Here is an 18,738-nt window from a genome sequence, read left to right on the forward strand (position 1 = left end):
TCTTCCGGCACTACGGGGTGCCTGAGGATATAGTTTCTGATCGGGGTCCCCAGTTCACTTCCCGGGTTTGGAAGGCGTTCATGAAGCGTCTGGGGGTCTCGATCAGCCTGACCTCTGGTTTTCACCCTGAGAGTAATGGGCAGGTGGAGAGAGTGAACCAGGATCTGGGCAGGTTTCTGCGGTCGTATTGACAGGACCGGCCTGGAGAATGGGCGAGGTTCGTTCCCTGGGCCGAGATGGCCCAGAATTCACTTCGCCACTCCTCCACGGACCTGTCGCCGTTTCAGTGCGTGTTTACGGTCCGGAGGAGAGGTGTTGGGTACCGGTGGGGGGCATCTTGGACCCATCTCTGCTGGGTGAGTTCCACCGCCTCCATCCTGATAGCCCTGCACCTCGCCCTCTGGGTCGTCCTCGAGGCCTGCGTCAACGTCCACCAAAGGTGGCTCCTCTCTCTGTTCGGGCGGCGCTCGGCAGGTCGTCGTCACCGGTCTACTAGCTGCCACCGATCCTTTTTTTTCTTCCTTTTCTTTTGGTTATGTTTGTTTTGTGTTTCACCTGGTTTCATTTTGGTTAATTAGAGGGGGTATTTAATCTCGCCATTTCCTTTGGGTTATGTGCGGGATTGTTTTTGTTTGACTGTCAGTAAGTTTTGGGTTGCGTTTTCTCTTGTTCATTTTTTAACAGGTGTTTTTTCCCTGGACTGTGTTTTAGTATGGTTTGTGGCTACTGTTGTAGTCCGGAGTCCTGTTATTTTGAACTTGTTAAATGAAACGCCCTTTTCTTTCGGAACTTGTTTTTCCTGCGCCTGACTCCACACCCACATCTCCGTGGGGAGATCTGACATATTTTCTGAAATTACAACACTTTTTGTAGATACCCCCTCCATTTTAGGGGACCAAAAGTATTGGGAGAAATGTATTTATATGTGTATTGAAGTAGTAACACGTATTTGGTCCCATTTTGATAGCTCCCAATGACTAAATCCAGTTTGCGACTCTACAAACTAGTTGGTTGCATTTGCTGTTTGTTTTGGTTAAGTTTCAGATTTATTTTGTGTCCAATAGAAATTAATGATAGATCATGTTTTGTGTCATTTTGGAGTCACTTTTACTGTAAACAAAATAAGAATATGCTTCTAAGAACTTCTACATTTATGTGGATTCTACAATAATTTTTGATAATCGTGTATGAATCTTTGAATAATAAGTGAGAAAGTTACAGAAGCTAAAATATTATACCACAAGGACAAAATAAACTCTTACCATTACAACGTTACTTAAAATGATAAGGTTGTCTGTGATGAGATACAAACTCGCTGCCTTTCGTTTGCTAGACGTTCACGTTATATGCCTACCCAGATGCACAAATAGATTGTTTTTTTGCGTTGTTTGTCATTTATGTTTTTACTTGTCTTGGCACCACACCTCTCCCTCTCCCTCTCCCTACCATCTCTTACGACCGGAAATATCTACTGGACATCAGAACAGCGATTACTCACAACGAACTGGAAAAAGCTTTTTTCTTTAACAAGTCTGACGAGAAAGACATACTGATTTCCCAGGAACTCATCACTAAGCTAAGGACCCTGAGACTAAACATCTCCCTCCGCAACTGGATCCTGGACTTCCTGATGGGCCGCCCCCAGGTGGTAAGGGTAGGCAACAAAACATCTGTCACGCTGATCCTCAACACTGGGGCCCCTCAGGGGTGTGTACTTAGTCCCCTCCTGTACTCCCTGTTCACCCAATAACTGCGTGGCCAAAAACGACTCCAACACCATCATTAAGTTTGCTGACGACACAAAGTGGTTGGCCTGATCACCCACAACGGCCAGTCTAAGGAGGAGGTCAGAGAACTGGCAGTGTGGTCACCGGCTTTCTAATCACCACCGATCCATGTTTCATTTTCATTTTGTTTTGTCTGTATTACACACACCTGGTTTCAATTCCCATATCAGGTTCCTTATTTATCCCTCTGGCATACATTTCTGTTCTGTCCGTGATTGTTGGTGTCTTAGTGGTTGTTGTAGGTGTTAGTTTGTATGTATTTTCCTATTTGGAATATTGCTTGAATTTTTGTGAGTAAACTCAGTTGTGTTGCTCAAACCTGTGTCCTACACCTGACTCCGCTACATCTCTGCACCCAATCGCTGATAGAATCACAGACCATTCAAATGGAGTCAGCAGGTGCAGCCAGTCTTTCTTTCCCAGTAGAGGAGCGCGTCCAAACAATGGACAGATGGGAGAGAGGAGGCTTTCCTGTAAATACAACATCATCACCTCCGCCCGCACCTCAACCTACACCAATGTCCACCCTTCCGTCGTCAGGACCCAGTGGGATTCGGCTTTCGCTCCCGGGAGTGTATCACGGAACAGCTGCCGGGTGCCAGGGGTTCCTACTCCAGCTGGAGCTCTACCTGACAGCTGTTCAGCCGGCCCCTTTGGGACGTGAGAGAGTGAGCTCCCTCATCTCCTGCCTGACTGGAAAAGACCTGGAGTGGGCCAACGCCATCTGCGGAAGGGAAGGCCCGACTCTGGATGACTACGAGTTTTCCCCGCATTCCCAGCATAAGGCGCTAGTAGATTCAGGCGCAGCTAGGAACTTTATTGACCGCTCCTTGGCACATAGATTAGGGATCCCTATTGTTCCTGTTGATGTTCCCTTACCTGTACATGCCTTAGATAGTCGTCCTTTGGGGTTGTGGCTAATTAAGGAGGTCACAGCTCCCATTGCTATGGGAACACAGGGGGGTCACGAGGAGAGAATTAGTCTCTTCCTGATCGACTCTCCTGCGTTTCCTGTTGTGTTGGGCCTTCCCTGGTTGGCCTCTCATGATCCTATTATTTCGTGGCAACAGAGGGCTCTCAAGGGATGGTCCTGTCAGTGTTCAGGGAGGTGTGTAGGTGTTTCCTTAGGTGCCACTATGGTGGAAAGTCCAAACCAGGTTTCCACCATGCACATTCCCCCCGAATATGCCAATTTGGCACTCGCCTTCTGTAAAAAGAGGGCGACTCAATTACCACCCCATCGACAGGGGATTGTGCGATAAATCTCCTGGTAGGTGCTGCACTTCCAGGAGTGCCGTGTATCCTCTTTCACAGGAGGAGACGGCGGCTATGAAAACATATGTCGCTGAATCTCTGGGACAGGGATACATTCGGCCTTCCACTTCACCTGCCTCCTCAAGTTTATTTTTTGTGAAGAAGAAGGATGGAGGTTTACGCCCGTGTATTGACTATCGAGGTATAAATCAGATTACGGTAAAATACAGTAACCCGCTACCTCTCATCGCCAGTATGACAGAGTCATTGCACGGGGCGCGCTTCTTCACAAAATTGGATCTCGGGAGCGCTTACAACCTGGTGCGTATCCGGGGGGAGGGGGATGAGTGGAAGACGGCACTTAGTACCACTTCTGGGCACTATGAGTACCTCGTCATGCCGTATGGGTTAATGAATGCTCCATCAGTCTTCCAATCCTTTGTGGATGAGATTTTCAGGGACCTGCACGGACAGGGTGTAGTGGTGTATATAGATGACATTCTAATATACTCTGCTACTCGCGCCAAGCATGTGTCCCTTGTGCGCAGGGTGCTTGGTCGACTGTTGGAACATGACCTATACGTCAAGGCGGAGAAATGTCTGTTCTTCCAACAGTCCGTCTCCTTCCTTCCTAGGGTACCTCTTTTCCACGTCAGGGGTGGAGATGGAAAATAACCGCATTTCAGCCATGCGTAATTGGCCGACTCCAACCACGGTAAAGGAGGTGCTGCAGTTCTTAGGGTTTGCCAACTACTACCGGAGGTTTATCCGGGGTTTTGGTCAGGTAGTGGCTCACATTACCTCCTTGTGGAAGGGGGGACCGGTGCAACTGCAGTGGTCAGCTGGGGCGGACAGGGCTTTTGGTCACCTGAAGGCTCTGTTTACTTCGGCTCCCGTACTGCCTCATCCTGATCCCTCCTTGGCATTCATAGTAGAGGTGGACGCGTCCGAGGCTGGGATAGGAGCTGAGCTGTCTCAGCGCTCGGGTACGCCACCAAAGCTCCGCCCCTTCTTTTCGAAGAAGCTCAGCCCGGTGGAGCGAAACTATGATGTGGGGGACCGGGAGCTGTTGGCTGTTGAGGTGGACGCAGACATCGAGCGGGCGTCACATGCAGAGCCCATTCCCCCTGAGTGTCCAGCTGGGCGTCTGTACGTTCCGTTTGATGTCTTCGATCGTTTGATCTGTTGGGCTCACACGTCACCCTCCTCTGGTCATCCTGGCATCGGTCGGACGGGGTGCTGCCTTGCTGGGAAGTACTGGTGGCCCACTTTAGCTAAGGACGTGAGGGTTTATGTTTTCTCTTGTTCGGTATGCGCACAGTGCAAGGCACCTAGACATCTGCCCCGAGGGAAATTACAACCCCTTCCCATTCCACACCGACCGCGGTCACACCTATCGGTGGATTTCATGACGGATCTTCCCCCGTCGCGGGGAAACACCACGATCCTGGTCATTGTGGATCGGTTTTCTAAGTCCTGCCGCCTCCTTCCTTTGCCCGGTCTCCCAATGGCTCTACAAACTGCGGAGGCCCTGTTCACCCACGTAATCCGGCACTACGGGGTGCCTGAGGATATAGTTTCTGATTGGGGTCCCCAATTCACATCTAGAGTCTGGGGGCGGTACTGTCACGACTTCCGCCGAAACCGGCCACTCTCCTTGTTCAGGTGGTGTTCAGCGGTCGACGTCACCGGCTTTCTAGTTACCGCCGATCCATGTTTCATTTTCGTTTTCTTTTGTCTGTATTACACACACCTGGTTTCAATTCCCATATCAGGTTCCTTATTTAACCCTCTGGCATACATTTCTGTTCTGTCCATGATTGTTGGTGTCTTAGTGGTTGTTGTAGGTGTTAGTTTGTATGTATTTTCCTATTTGAAATATTGCTAGAATTTTTGTGAGTAAACTCAGTTGTGTTGCTCAAACCTGTGTCCTGCGCCTGACTCCGCTAATCTCTGCACCCAATCACTGACACGGGCCAAACAGACCCCCATTAACATCTATGGTGCTGTATTGGAGCAGATCGAGAGTTTCAAATTCCTTGGTGTACAGATCACCAGAAAACTATCACGGTTCAAATACACAAAGACAGTCGTGAAGAGGCCACGACAAAACCTTTTCTCCCTAAGGAGACTGAAAGGATTTGGCATGTGTCCCCAGATCCTCAATCATTTCTACAGCTGCACTATCGAGAGCATTCTGACCGGTTGCATCACCGCCTGGTATGGCAACTGGTCTTTATCTAACCGTAAGACGCTACAGAAGGTAGTTGGTACGGCCCAGAACATCACTGGGGCAAAGCTTTCTGCCTTTCGAGAACTATATAATAATAGACAGTATCAGAGGAAAGCCTATGAAATTGTCCGAGACTCCAGTCGCTCAATTCATCGACTGTTTTCACTGCTACCGCACGGCAAGCGGTACCAGAGCGCCAAGTCTAGGACCAAAAGGCTCCTTAACAGCTTTTACCCCCAAGCCATGAGACTGCTGAACAATTAATCAAATGGCCAGAACATTGACACCCACTCCTCCATTTGTTTTGTACACTGCTGCTACTCGCTGTTTAATATCTATGCATAGTCACTTCACCCCTACCTACATGTACAAATTACTTCAACTAACCTGTACCCCCGGCACACTGACTCAGAACCGGTACCCCTGTACATTTCCTAGTTATTGTTAATTTTATTGTGTTGCTTTGAATTATTTGTTACTTGTTTATTTGGTAACTATTTTCTTAACTCTTCTTGAACTGCACTGTTGGTAAGGACTTGTAAGTAAGCATTTCACGGTAAGGTCAACACTTGTTGTATTCGGTGCATGTGACAAATAAAGTTTGATTTGATTTGAAATATCATACCCCATCTCCAAAAAAATGCAAACCTCGGCAGTTACTGTAATGCTGTTAGCATGTCTTGGGGGTATGATATTTGTGCGTCTTTAACTTTCTCACTAATCATTATTCACGATTCATTCAGGATTGCTGTAATCATGTCCGTTCCTGTCTGTTTGTTTGCCATGGTGCTGAAATGTCTTCTTATCTTGCCTCCACTGTGGACGCATTTAAAGGGTTTCCCAGCCATTATGCACGGGTTGTGTGATATCATCAGTCTTCAAGTTAAGACAAAACAACACTGTGTGACATTATCAGGCCTATCTAAGGACCTTTTTATTAGGCCCATATGTAAATATGTTAGATTAAAAATATATTTCAGCTGTTAGAGGTCACATTAGTTTATTTCAAATGTATTTAATCGTTACAATAACGAACGTTTCCAATATTGTTGCAATAATAAATACAGTATGCAATGGTCTTCATAAATACAAAAATCAATGCATGAAAACGTTGTTACATTTTCTATAGCTTAAAAATACCTAGCACATAATACATTATTCAGTATAAAATGTGTTTTACTTCGCAGAGTTGTGAATTCACATAATAAATAAATAAAACATATATAAAAATAACCGTGTAAATAAATAGTTGAAAAAATAGAAGTATAAATAAATAATCTCTACACACACACGAGGCTCATTGGTTAGTCAATATTATTGTGACTAGTCTTAGCATGTGTTTCAGCACCACGTTCCTTATGCCTTCCCAGCCGCTTGCGCTGTATTCCTGCATGAACGAAACACACATGTAATATTTTAGAATAGACACATGTTGTGTCATCACATATCCTTATTTGGTGAATGCACTCTCTTGGTAAGACAAATTGACATACCTCGCGTTTCAAGTAATTCTTCAGGAATTTGAAGTGAAGGCTCATATTTTTGTTCACTCCTTTGTCAGATTTTGGTAGTGTAGCTCTTATAGCCTTTACCTGTTGGAACAAAATATAAGTCATTAATGTTATGTTATGATTCGTTTAAATCACATTATACAGCAATCTAAAAAATATAGGATAATGTTTGCCTTTTGGCATTAATGTTAATAGTAAATCACAAATCACATAGACTTACACATTGGTCCAGCTCCAAGGTCTGGCGATGCAGGTCAATCATAAACTCGTCAACTACATTCTGGTCCCAGAAAGAATCATAGTTATCACTTCTGTACAATTTCTCTATAGCGTTCAGAGTTTGCGAAATGAAGACAATCTTGTCGTCATCCTAGAAGAAGAGTGATTTGTTTTAGTACATGCCTTATGAATATCAGAAAAGTATAGCAAATTTTGCATATTCGTTAATACCTAATTATATGGCCTACACTATGAGAAAAAACGTTGAACCAAAACCCTTTTTAAATAGTGTAGGCTATGCATATGTCTTACCTTGAAATGATCGACATGTCTGTATTCCTCGTAAGGGAAAGTAATACGAGGTTCTCGAGAGACCACATGACCCTGAGATGGCAAAAAATAGAATCAAATGATTGCAATATTATTATTGTATACATAAACGAGTAACTGAATCAAATGAAACGCAGCAGCACATTAAATGTTGAATAGATGACAACTGCTCAATGACCAGGAACAAGTGAATAAACATTACAGTATCCTACCATTTCCCGAAGCACCGTTATGGTGTTGTTGCTGAACACTTGGAACATGCTCCGAGACTTAGGAAGTGTCCTCATCCAAGTGCATCCGAAGGTTTTATGCCAGGTGCAAATCGTCAGGATCAAGCACATCCAAAAGCTTATTGAACCCATTTTATCGTAGGTGTACTGTAGTTCGCTGACTGTTCGCTATCAACCGAGGTGCAAAATTAGGCAGACTTCCGAAAGACAGCCTATACTTTGTATAATTCCGGAAAAAAATAAGTTTTCCTCAAAGGACAAAGAGATAAAGTGTCCTTCCTGATCGACCCTCTTCTCGAAATCCAGAGTTCTGTCATGCTGCAATCTGTGTCGATATTTTATACAAAGATTTTGAAAGGTGTTCCGAAAGTGAAAGGTGGAAGTCCCGGTAGACAGGCGCTTTCATACCTGACAGTATATTTTTCGGCCTGGAGACAACGCACGGAAAGGACAGGTGCATCCCTCGAAGACTTGTTCAATTCTTGACTGATTTGTTATTTTTTTTGAAATATTGGATTACCAACCAGGAACATGTTTTAGATTAAAAACATTTACTTGTGAATCCATTTTAGTCAGACGACAGCGTAAATTAATATGCATTTCTTTTCAAACATTTCGTTGTCCTTTCACTTCGGAAACCCTTGTGTTTAAATCTCGTCTTCGCAAACGCATCACCTTTTAATTTACACACGGAAACTATGGTATCCAACTACGTTGGAACCACTTGCTTAAAGGGTGAACGTGGTTTCTGGACCTCAACTTCCTTTTTAAAGATACAGATCAACGTTGTATGGGTTATATCAACTACACATTCAACATTACTATATTTCGTTTTAGAAACGGGTTTTAGTGGTCTTATTTAATTTCGTAGACGAGCACCTTTCTGCACCCGGTTTTCAGAATAAGACACTGGTAGCCTATGCAGTGCACAGGCAGTATAGACCTTGACAATACTGCTTACCTTGACATTAGTGCTTAAATTGGAGACTGTATTTCGGGTGCTTTTGAATCTGGGCCTACACGCACTTGTGAGTAAAATATGTCTATCACGTAGATCATTTGTCAAAGTATTCCGTATTCATGTGTTTTTATTGGACTTTTATCCAGATATGTGAGTTGATGTTACCTCTGCATCTATTATCTTTCCACTGTAGAGACTGAAGAGTAACAGCACGGTTAGCGATTGCTATACTCCATTGAACTAACATTCAGAATGTGGAGTTATAATTATGTTACATATTTACTGGATATCATGCACTTGCTAGAAGTAATAACTATCTGAATCAACAATGTTTTGCAGTGATATGATGATGTCTGAAAGGGCGGGAAAGTATGGCTGGAATTCAGAGTATTGTAAAGGAGTTTATTGTATTTCATTGAAGATGATGTTGATATGCAATTGTTAGTAGGAATAACATCTAATTTAGTATAACATTTAAACGAAAAAGTCGTTGTATTTCAAGGTTGTATCACACCACAGAATTTTACAAAATTGCTAGCACAATTTCAACCAATGTAAGGCGTGTTTGTATCTTAATTTAAATATCATAGCCTACATGGAAATAATTTGCAACACGGATAAATAACAAACATATGAAGCTTACAGTGGTACATTTAATTTAATCATCAAAATTACATGTTTTGCAGAAATGAACTAAAAGTAGTGCTACTCTCACACGTGTGTTCTTGGCATTTTTGATTTCTTATAAAAATCCCTCGGGATGCTCCACATTTCAGCTTTCACGACCTCCCACGAGCACAAGCTGTAGCGCTGAAATGAAAAACGCTTAAGTGAAAAGAATACATTATACACCATAGGTATAGGCTAGGCCCACTCCAGCCCTCTCAGTAAAATGCAACCTATAAGATGCTTTACCTCAGGTGAAAGTAAGTCGTCCAGCTGTTTGAAGTAGTTCTAAACCATATCACCAATTGGAATGTTTTGACGCAGTAGCATGTCTCTGACCTGAAATAGTAAACAACAAACAACATTAAAATCAATATCCATGTGATTACTTGAATAATAATAGTAGAAATAAAAAATTGTGCAACAAGTTAAAGTTAACAAATGAAACATAACCAAGAACGTACACATTCCGAATAGGTCATATATTGTCGAGCAAGAAGGTCTTGGAGCTCCCTGAGATTAACTCACAAGAGTTAGGTTTTGTTGGAAGAGCTCGCTGGCTAGTTGAAACGCAAGTCTCGTGTCTAAACCTTTCCCCCTCCTGTAATCAGAATAACACTTCGTGTAACCATGCGATTGAACTTGACTAACGCAGAAATTGTAGACACTCATGATCTCCTGAGCATCACCTCTTTTGAAAGCGTTGGACTTTGGACCATTATAATTTCCACCTCTGGGATACAGCCTCTTGGTCTCCTCTCCTATACCACACACATAATACAAATATCTCAATAAAATAACTAAATATATGAATTAATTAAGCTCCAATAATACATTTTCATCTAGAATAAATAAATTGTGATATCACAGTATGCTAAAGCCTATATTCAGAGCCATATTTCTAAATATGTCTGCCTATAAGGTCAATTTGTAACAGGTTACATAAATTGACCTACCATGGAAAGATCATTGAGGGTCTGGCGAGTTTGAGAAAGATAATGCATTTGCTCCTTTTGGTTACTGCATTTAGCATACACAACCGGGTAAAGAACAATTACACACAGAAGATGTACCACAACGGAGACATTAAGAGTCGCCATGTGTCCGGTGAGTTGATACATCCCTGAACACGACTTCTAAACGGTCGGCTACCTACCCTACCTGCATAGCCTCCCTCATTGATATGCCATGGATGAGGTAATTTGTTAAACAAGGAAAGTTCAACTGGGGAAAGTGAAAGAGCATTGAAAATTCCATTCCTCCACCTTGCAAAGCTGTTGACGACATTCTTGTCTTCTGTGTGTATATACACATTGCGCTTCACGCAATGTATTTTCAACACAGTAGCCTATCCATTTTGTACTTCAATTTTATATTTATTGAGTAGGGTTGATAGCCTACAGTATAAGCGTTTAAAAGCATACTTTTTTAACATCCCTTCTCTCAAGGGATGGAACGTGTAACTATCTGCATAGCTACTCTGTTTCAGAAAGAAGAACATTATTATAATAGTTGGACTCCACACAGCTGCTCCAATGCAGTTATCTTAATATACTACATGTAGCATCCATGGCATTTCATTATTTATTGTAAAACATAGTGACATTGGAGTATAAAAAGGTAACTCTATTGTTAATGCCATGAAGGTGTTTTCCTTACAGTTTCTATAGGCCAAATAAAATAACATGAACAATGACTGCTCAGTGCTCACTGTCAGCGAGCTACTATACAGATTAAAGTCATTTGTTATTTTGTATGACTGCACGTGGGACAGGGTCATGACTAGAAGGGATCCAGCTTTGGCCAAGTTAACGTTAACGTCCATTTTGATTTTTCGTAGCAGGTTTAACCGAAATTACGCAGCAGGTTAGGATAATTAACGTAGCAGGTTAGGATTATTAGGTTCAATTTAGGAAAAGAGTTAGGGATAGGTAAAATGCCCCCCAAAACTTTGTACATTAATTTGACAATTAGGAACCCTTATAGCCATGACCGTGGGCCAGCCTCTGTCTCGGCAGATGATGACATCGGTGATTACACACCATAATCGCTTTCACTTTCGAAAACCAACGTTTTTAAATATTACTGCATTTCGTCATCTATCTTTCCCAGCTACAACATTGTTTGCGTGCAAGGCTAGCTCACTCAACATTATTACATGCTTATTGCATGTTCTGTTAATAGCAGCCAATGGGTGGTGTTCAAAGTAGGCCTACATTTTGAAAAAAGCATGCAAGGCTTTAGGTTAAGGTTAATCCACTTGTCCATCAGACAAGGAGGTGACTGAAAATGTTGTGTTGTTACATAAAAAATAAAATGCATTATTATTCCCATACCATTATTAGAGAGAAACATGCACATTATGCTACCCTCCACCTATTGGCTACTTAGCTTATTCAAGACAGTCTCAAAATGCAACACTGCCCCTTTAAGGAATACAACAATCTCTGAACCTGACTGGCTTTTCAAAGATGGATAGAAATGCACACATTTTGTGCTCTTGTAGGAAGCAACTACTCCCCCATTGTTGACCAGACATTGGCTAAAACTGGGATAATCGCTCAATAACTAGCAAAGAAAATGAACAAATGTACACAGGTGGCTGGCTACATGCAGCTCTCACGTCGATATCAAAGCAAGCGCAATTTCCCTAGTTCAAAGTGAATGGCTCAGAGCCATGTACCGCAATGGCTTTTTGCAAATATGTCTAATGCAGCTCTGATTGGTTATGGTGCACTGGTCTGCGTAATGTATGGTGGTTATGGTGCACTGGTCCTGCGTCGTGCCTGTCAATACAATAGATTCATATTCCAATGCGCTCTGTCACAGGGGGTTTAAAAGATGGGTGTGTGCCTCATTTATTGCAATGTCCTACATCTGTGTAATATAAATCATTCAAACCACTTATGATTCATCAGTGTGATTAAAAAAACATAATCCTTTCTTCTCCAACAACATTGTATATATATATATATATATATATATATATATATATATATATATATATATATATATATACACACACACACACACACACACACACACACACACACACACACACACACACACACACACACACACACACACACACACACAGTCTTCACCTTATGGATTTGGGTGACCGGATGAAAGGTGGGTCCTCCGGAGGTGCCTGTCCTACACTGCAGATACATCTTCCTCCTCCAGTCTGGTGTTGCTCCTTAGCAGGTCCAAGTATGTGTTCTCTGGCCTTCCTTCTGCTGACACCTTGCTGTGGTTGCCAGATGATTAGTTCACTAAAGCTGTTTAGTTAAGCTACGGAATACATTTAATTTATTTTCCCAGTATTTCATGTACCCCAAATATCAACCAGAGGGAAGCACTATTTAACATTTTAGTGTGAATCCCACTAAAGTGTGAAGCTCTAAATCAAAACATCACTTTGGACCTTTGTTTAATAAGAATTAATGACACAACACAAACATTATGGAAAGTGGACAAATATTTATTTAAAACAAATAATAATAATAACAATATTAAGCAATAAAAAAAATGTATAATAATATTGTTTTATATTTTTGGACATTATATTTAGAGATGCCCCCACCCTCACAGTAATCAACATGTAAAATACACTCAGCGGTCAGTTTATTAGGTACATCAATCCTGACTGCCATCAGCATGATGCAAAAGGAACCGGGATTCATCGGACCAAGCAACCTTTTTCCACTTCTCAACTGTCCAGTTTTGGTGATTGCTTTCCCAGTGGAGCCGCTTCTTGTTTATAGCTGGTAGGAGTAGAACCCATTTTGGTCGTCTGTTGCAATAGACCATCCATGACAAGGAGCCACAAATGGTTATTTCTGAGATGCCGTTCTGCTCGCCACTGTTATACTGCGTCATTATGTGGTGGAAATGTAAAATTCATGACATACTATACTGTTTAATTAGACTTACTATGCTGTTTTTGGTTAGATAATTTTCCATTGTTATATGTTAGTATTTTGCTGATACAGGCTAATCTTATTCGCCACACTGTGGGTATGGATGGAACATCAGTGATGTGTACTCCGAGGAACTTGAAGCTGGTTACCTTCACTGAGGGCCTGTCAATGTGGATGGGGGCGTACTCCCTCTGCTGTCTCCTGAAGTCCACGATCAGCTCCTTTGTTTTGTTGACCATGAGGGAGATGATATTTTCCTGGCATCACTCTGCCAGGGATCTGAAATCGGAGCAGATAGCCAGGGCGAATTTACGAAGCCTCCGGACGCACAACGACTATACTGTTTAGCCAAGTTAAGAATGATGCGAATATTCAAGTCATTAACTGTTGGGTAGCCACATCTTACTCAGTCTGTGAGTCTGTGTGTACAAATAAGAGTCGTTTGGGTGCGACCTCAGTATGTGACATACTGTTTCCACAATCTACAGGAACTTAGATGTGTGGAAACATGCAGAAAGGAACAGACATTGGTGGCAACGTCAGCTATCTAAATGTGAAAAGACAAGCTAATTCAGCTTTTACACACCACGTTGCGTCTCTCTTTCCACCAATCTGCTAAACTGCCACTTCGACAAAATAGGTTGTACTTTTTCTATTAAAGTAGAGACATCTCTGCTTGTTGGGCTTTCCTAATGATGCATTGATTAAGTGGTTGTTATTGATTGCTTCATTTTTGCAAATCTTATAAAATTGTTTGAAAGAATCTGCACTCTTCTTATAGAATTTCTCTAGCAATTTGGCGACAAGGACGGGATGGCTAACTCCGCTTACTGATTGCTCCCGGGGAAACCGAGGTTAAACTGCACGCTTTGGCTGCGTTAGATGTGGCTACCCAACAGACTTTCCAATGGTAGAGTTATCATCTGCATTCAACTGTGCGAAACAATTCAATGTAGTAGGTGGTATTGCCATATCAGGGAAGACATTTCAACTTGAATGCAGAGGCTGACAAGGTTTAGCAAATTCAGCATCTTTCTCACTTGACCTAAAATGAAAAATAATCTCTCTCTGTTGTGAAAAATAAATTAATGTAAATCAATGTGCTACACAATCATTCCGTTAGAGGAGATTCTTTGGCTACTTTAAAAGTTACAGACTAACCTACCTGTTGATAATGGGTGTCTTCAAATAACAAATTACTATTGAATGTTGATGTACACATTCTCTTGCAAGCACTGCACCCGAAAATGACCCCTGTAGGTATTTAAAATATATATATATATATAGTTATGCAAGTTGTCAATTGTGTCCAGATTGAGAAATGAGCCTACATTTCATGCTCGGAAACAATAAACAATGGTTTATGTCAGCCCACTCACCAAATCCTGAATAAGTTTGATGTTGTGCTTATCCTCTCTTGGGTTGTGGGCAGTATTTTGAATTTTGGATTAATGAGGTGCCCAATGTAATCTGCCTGTTACTCAGGCCCAGAAGCAGGGATATGCATATGCATGGTAGTATTGGATAGAAAACATTCTAAAGTTTCCAGAACTGTTAAAATAATGTCTGTGAGTATAACAGAAGTGACATGGCAGGCGACAACCTGAGCAAAATCCATCCAGGAAGTGGGATATTTTTGATGTGGGTACTTTTCTATTGAATGCCTGCCTATACAGTATGTATTTGGATAGGACCCCAATTGCAGTTCCAGTATATGTCAACAGTCTTTAGACATTGTTTCAGGCTCATATTCTGAAATACGAGGAAGAATTAGACCATTCTTTCACTGGACTCTAAATTAACCAGAGCTGTTTTGAGCGCGTGACTGATTGCGCACCGTTCGTTGTTTTTCCTTTCTATTGAAGACGCTATTGTCCCGTTGAAATGATATCAATTATTTAGACATTAGACAACCTGAGGATTAATTACAAACATCGTTTGACATGTTTCAACGAACTTTAAAGGTACTATTAGGATGTTTTCGTCTGCATGTCGTGACTGCCTTTGAGCCAGTGGATTACTGAACAAAACGAGCCAAGAAAACTGAGTTTTTGGGACATAGAGGGACTTTATCGAACAAAACAAAGATTTAATGTGTAACATGAACTCTTGTGACTACAAACATATGAAGATCATCAAAGGTAAGTGATTCATTTTATCGACGTTTCTGACTTTTGTAATTCCTTTACTTGGTTTTAAAACGTTTGTATGCTTTTGTAAGCAGAGGGCTGTTCTCAGATGGTAACATTTTATGAATGTTCATTTTGAGTATTTTAGTATTTTGAATTTGGCGCTCTGCAATTTCACCGGATGTTGGCCAGTGGGACGCTAGCATCCCACCTGCGCATAAGAAGTTATTTATGATTTTTAGAGGAGCGTCCTTCCATGTTCATCCAATCATATATATGCAACATGGAACACTCCACCATGTCAAACTGGTTATCATGACAGTCGGCTTTTAGCATCTAAATCTTGGTGGGGCAAACTCCCCCAAAAATGTTTGCTCATGTCAGCAAAACCAATACAACATAACACTAAAGAGTACAATATTTGCACAATAACGATGACAAATGGTGCCCATAAACTGCAAGGGCCTACATAAAGCTGTCCCAACAGCAGAGCTTTCTTTTCAGCACCATGGAGTGAATCCATGACGCTGCTACACCTGGCTATCAGCGGAGCCTTGTCTAGCAGGGAAACAGATCATTCAGCCTCATTTACTGCCTTAAAATAACATAGCTAATATGGCTGACTTGCCTAAACAAATGTGATTTCTACTGATAATTGAGATGTGCAAACTACGGCATAAGGAGCGGATAAGAGGCAATCCATAATTTTGATGAAGACATTCATGAGCGAGCTAGGAGGGACGTAGTCAATATAACTATTTGTTCAGCACTTTTGAAATGTACAGTGACAGAATTCAGAACATGGGCCATGCTTACAGTATTCTCCCTGTGCACCAAGTCAGAACCGTAGTATAAAAAAGAAGGGAATGTGAGGAGACATTGAAAGCTCTTACAATATTCAATGATTACATTTCTCTACAACAGGCTATAGGCTACATATGCACCACCACGTCAGATCAGAACAGGAAATGGACAAACTTATTAGGGTGAGGCATATGGGCTACTAGTATACATATCACCCTGGCATATTACATAATTTATGCAGCAGCATACAAAACTTTTCTGGACTCACCTTTTCGTGCTACGTTCACTTGAACAGGAAGGAGGCGCTGCGGTCCATCTTTTGGGCACATCTTGTCATCAAAGTCTGGCATTCTCTGGATTTATGGTGCTTCCAAGACCACTGGGAACTCAAGAAAAAACTGGTCGAATCATGACGTCAGTAATCTTCAGGTAGGAATTCTAGAGATCCCGACTTGGAATTCCGAGCTGGATGACTGTTCAAAACGTATTTTCTCTGTCTGAGCTCTTTTTCTCTACAGAATTCCTAGTTGTTTGAACTCACTGAAGTCTGAGATTTCCCAGTTCCTAGTTTCCAATTATTTTGAACACTGCAAAAGTCATGCTGGATTGACAGCAAGGCCAATGTATTCAACCTTTTCTGGCCCGTGGTGTTGAAAGTTTATCCTTTTAATCTTGGAAAGAGACCCTTAAACCCAGACTTGGACCACACACACAAGTTTACTGAATAGCAGGCTAGTTATTTGAAATTAGCCACTGATTCCTTACAAACCTCTCATTGTTGAATTTGCAATTTCCAACTTGTTGTGTAATGTTCATGTCTAATGGCAGATGAGCACTTATATGTTTTATCTACAGCATCTCTTCATATGACAAGGCTTGAAAAGGATTTGACAGTAGATTGTCAACGTGAGTCATGATGATGACTGCTTGTCTAGCTTGCGAGCTAAGATTTTGAACGCTGGATGTTGACTTTATCAGTCCAGTCAAAGCTTTTGCAGATATATCTTGATTTAACGTCATTTAGCTGTGGCCAGCGACCTTGAGCCTTCTTGGATGGGCACTTCTAATGTAACTCTATGGCAGCATCTGTTAGCAATTTATGTTTTTCTTCAATAACGAAAACTCCAAAGCAAATCAGGGGGAGAAAATTGGTTTATTGTGAGATGACAAATCAATATGTTATGCTGGGAGGTAGATGTTCAGATGTTCAGTCTCCCCTGTCCTCAGCTTTTCCCCACCGAACATAGGAACAGGATGCCTTTTATAACCCCACTCCCCAGCCTGGTGTTGACCAATCAGAAGTCCTTGCAGTACAACGTGGCCAATGGCCACATCCTGCCCCCGACTCAATGTACAGACCTATGACAATATGGCACATGAGGCACACGTCACTGAGTTCAGGAGTTGCATTCCACAGATTCCGAACAGATGTTGAACTGAAACCCAACTCCAATTTACAATTCACTATTGACCATTAGTAGGACTCACCAGGACTCACCGGGCTGGAGAGACACACTGGAGGCCTGGTTCGTGGGGCAGGCTCAGGGCTCACCCGGCTGGAGAGACACACTGGAGGCCTGGTTCGTGGAGCAAGCACAACCCATCCTGGCTGGATACCCACTTCAATCCAGCAAGTGCAGGGGACCAGCACAGGATGCAATGGGCTGTGAAAGCACACTGAGGTCTGGAGCTTAGAGCAAGCACAACCCCTCCTGGCTGAATCCCCACTTTAGCCCGGCACGTTCGAGGCGCTGGCACAGGATGCACTGGGCTGTGCAGGCGCACTGGAAACACCTTGCACAGAGCAGGCGCAGGATATCCTGGCCCGAGGAGGCGCACTGGAGACCAGGAGCGCTGAGCCGGCACCACCCTTCCTGGCTGGATACCCCTCTTTACGGGCAGGTACGGAGAGCATGTACTGCACGCACCGAGCTGTGTCTGTGCACTGAATGCACGGTGCGTAAAACATGGCACTGGAACCGTGACCAACTCTGCTCGCCAACCTGTGTCCCTCCCCAATTTTGGGGGGGTTGCCTCTAGTGCTCCCGTCTCTGCCGTAACTCCTGATCTCTCTATCTGCCTCCGTCTGTTTCCATGGCAGGCTTTTGTCGCCTGCCATGATCTCCTCCCATGTCCACGATGACCTAAACTCCCTTCTCTCCCGTGCCCAGGATCCCTTCTCCGCTTGGCCATGCTGCTTGGTCATTTTGTGGTGGGTAGTTCTGTCACGACTCTCGTCGGAATGAGGATCTGACCAAGTGGTAAGTGTTCATATTTTATTTCTCAAAAAACACTCGAACAAAGTGAAAAACCGAAACAGTTCTGTCAGGTGTAGACACTGAACAGAAACTAAATACCCAAAAAACACAGGTGGGAAAAAAGGCTGCCTAAGTATGATTCCCAATCAGAGACAACGATAGACAGCTGCCGCTGATTGGGAGCCACACTCGGCCAAAAACAAATAAATAGAAAATAAATAAAGAACCTAGAATGGCCACCCTAGTCACACCCTGGCCTAACCAAAATAGAGAATATAAGCCTCTCTATGGCCAGGGTTTGACAGTGGGGCTCTGAGTATTATACCATACAATATAAACACACATACACACCATTCTAGATGTTAAATAATAACCTCATACCATAATACAAATGGATACACATGATATATCTACAATGCTGCCACATTGGCCT

At 42.5% G+C, this 18,738-nt stretch overlaps 1 protein-coding gene across 1 annotated transcript; it reads right to left on the reverse strand.

Moving 5' to 3' along the window:
- Positions 1-6,571: 6,571 nt before the first annotated feature.
- On the reverse strand, positions 6,572-7,696 carry LOC139422168 (interferon a3-like). Its single transcript, XM_071173324.1, has 5 exons — positions 7,547-7,696; positions 7,317-7,388; positions 7,006-7,155; positions 6,768-6,866; positions 6,572-6,661 (listed from the first exon to the last, which is right to left on the reverse strand). Exons 1-5 carry the CDS (start codon positions 7,694-7,696, stop codon positions 6,572-6,574), a joined length of 561 nt encoding a protein of 186 aa, XP_071029425.1.
- Positions 7,697-18,738: the final 11,042 nt, after the last annotated feature.

The sequence above is a fragment of the Oncorhynchus clarkii genome, chromosome 12, assembly GCF_045791955.1.
Source record: "Oncorhynchus clarkii lewisi isolate Uvic-CL-2024 chromosome 12, UVic_Ocla_1.0, whole genome shotgun sequence".
In the NCBI taxonomy this organism is placed as follows: Eukaryota; Metazoa; Chordata; class Actinopteri; order Salmoniformes; family Salmonidae; genus Oncorhynchus; species Oncorhynchus clarkii.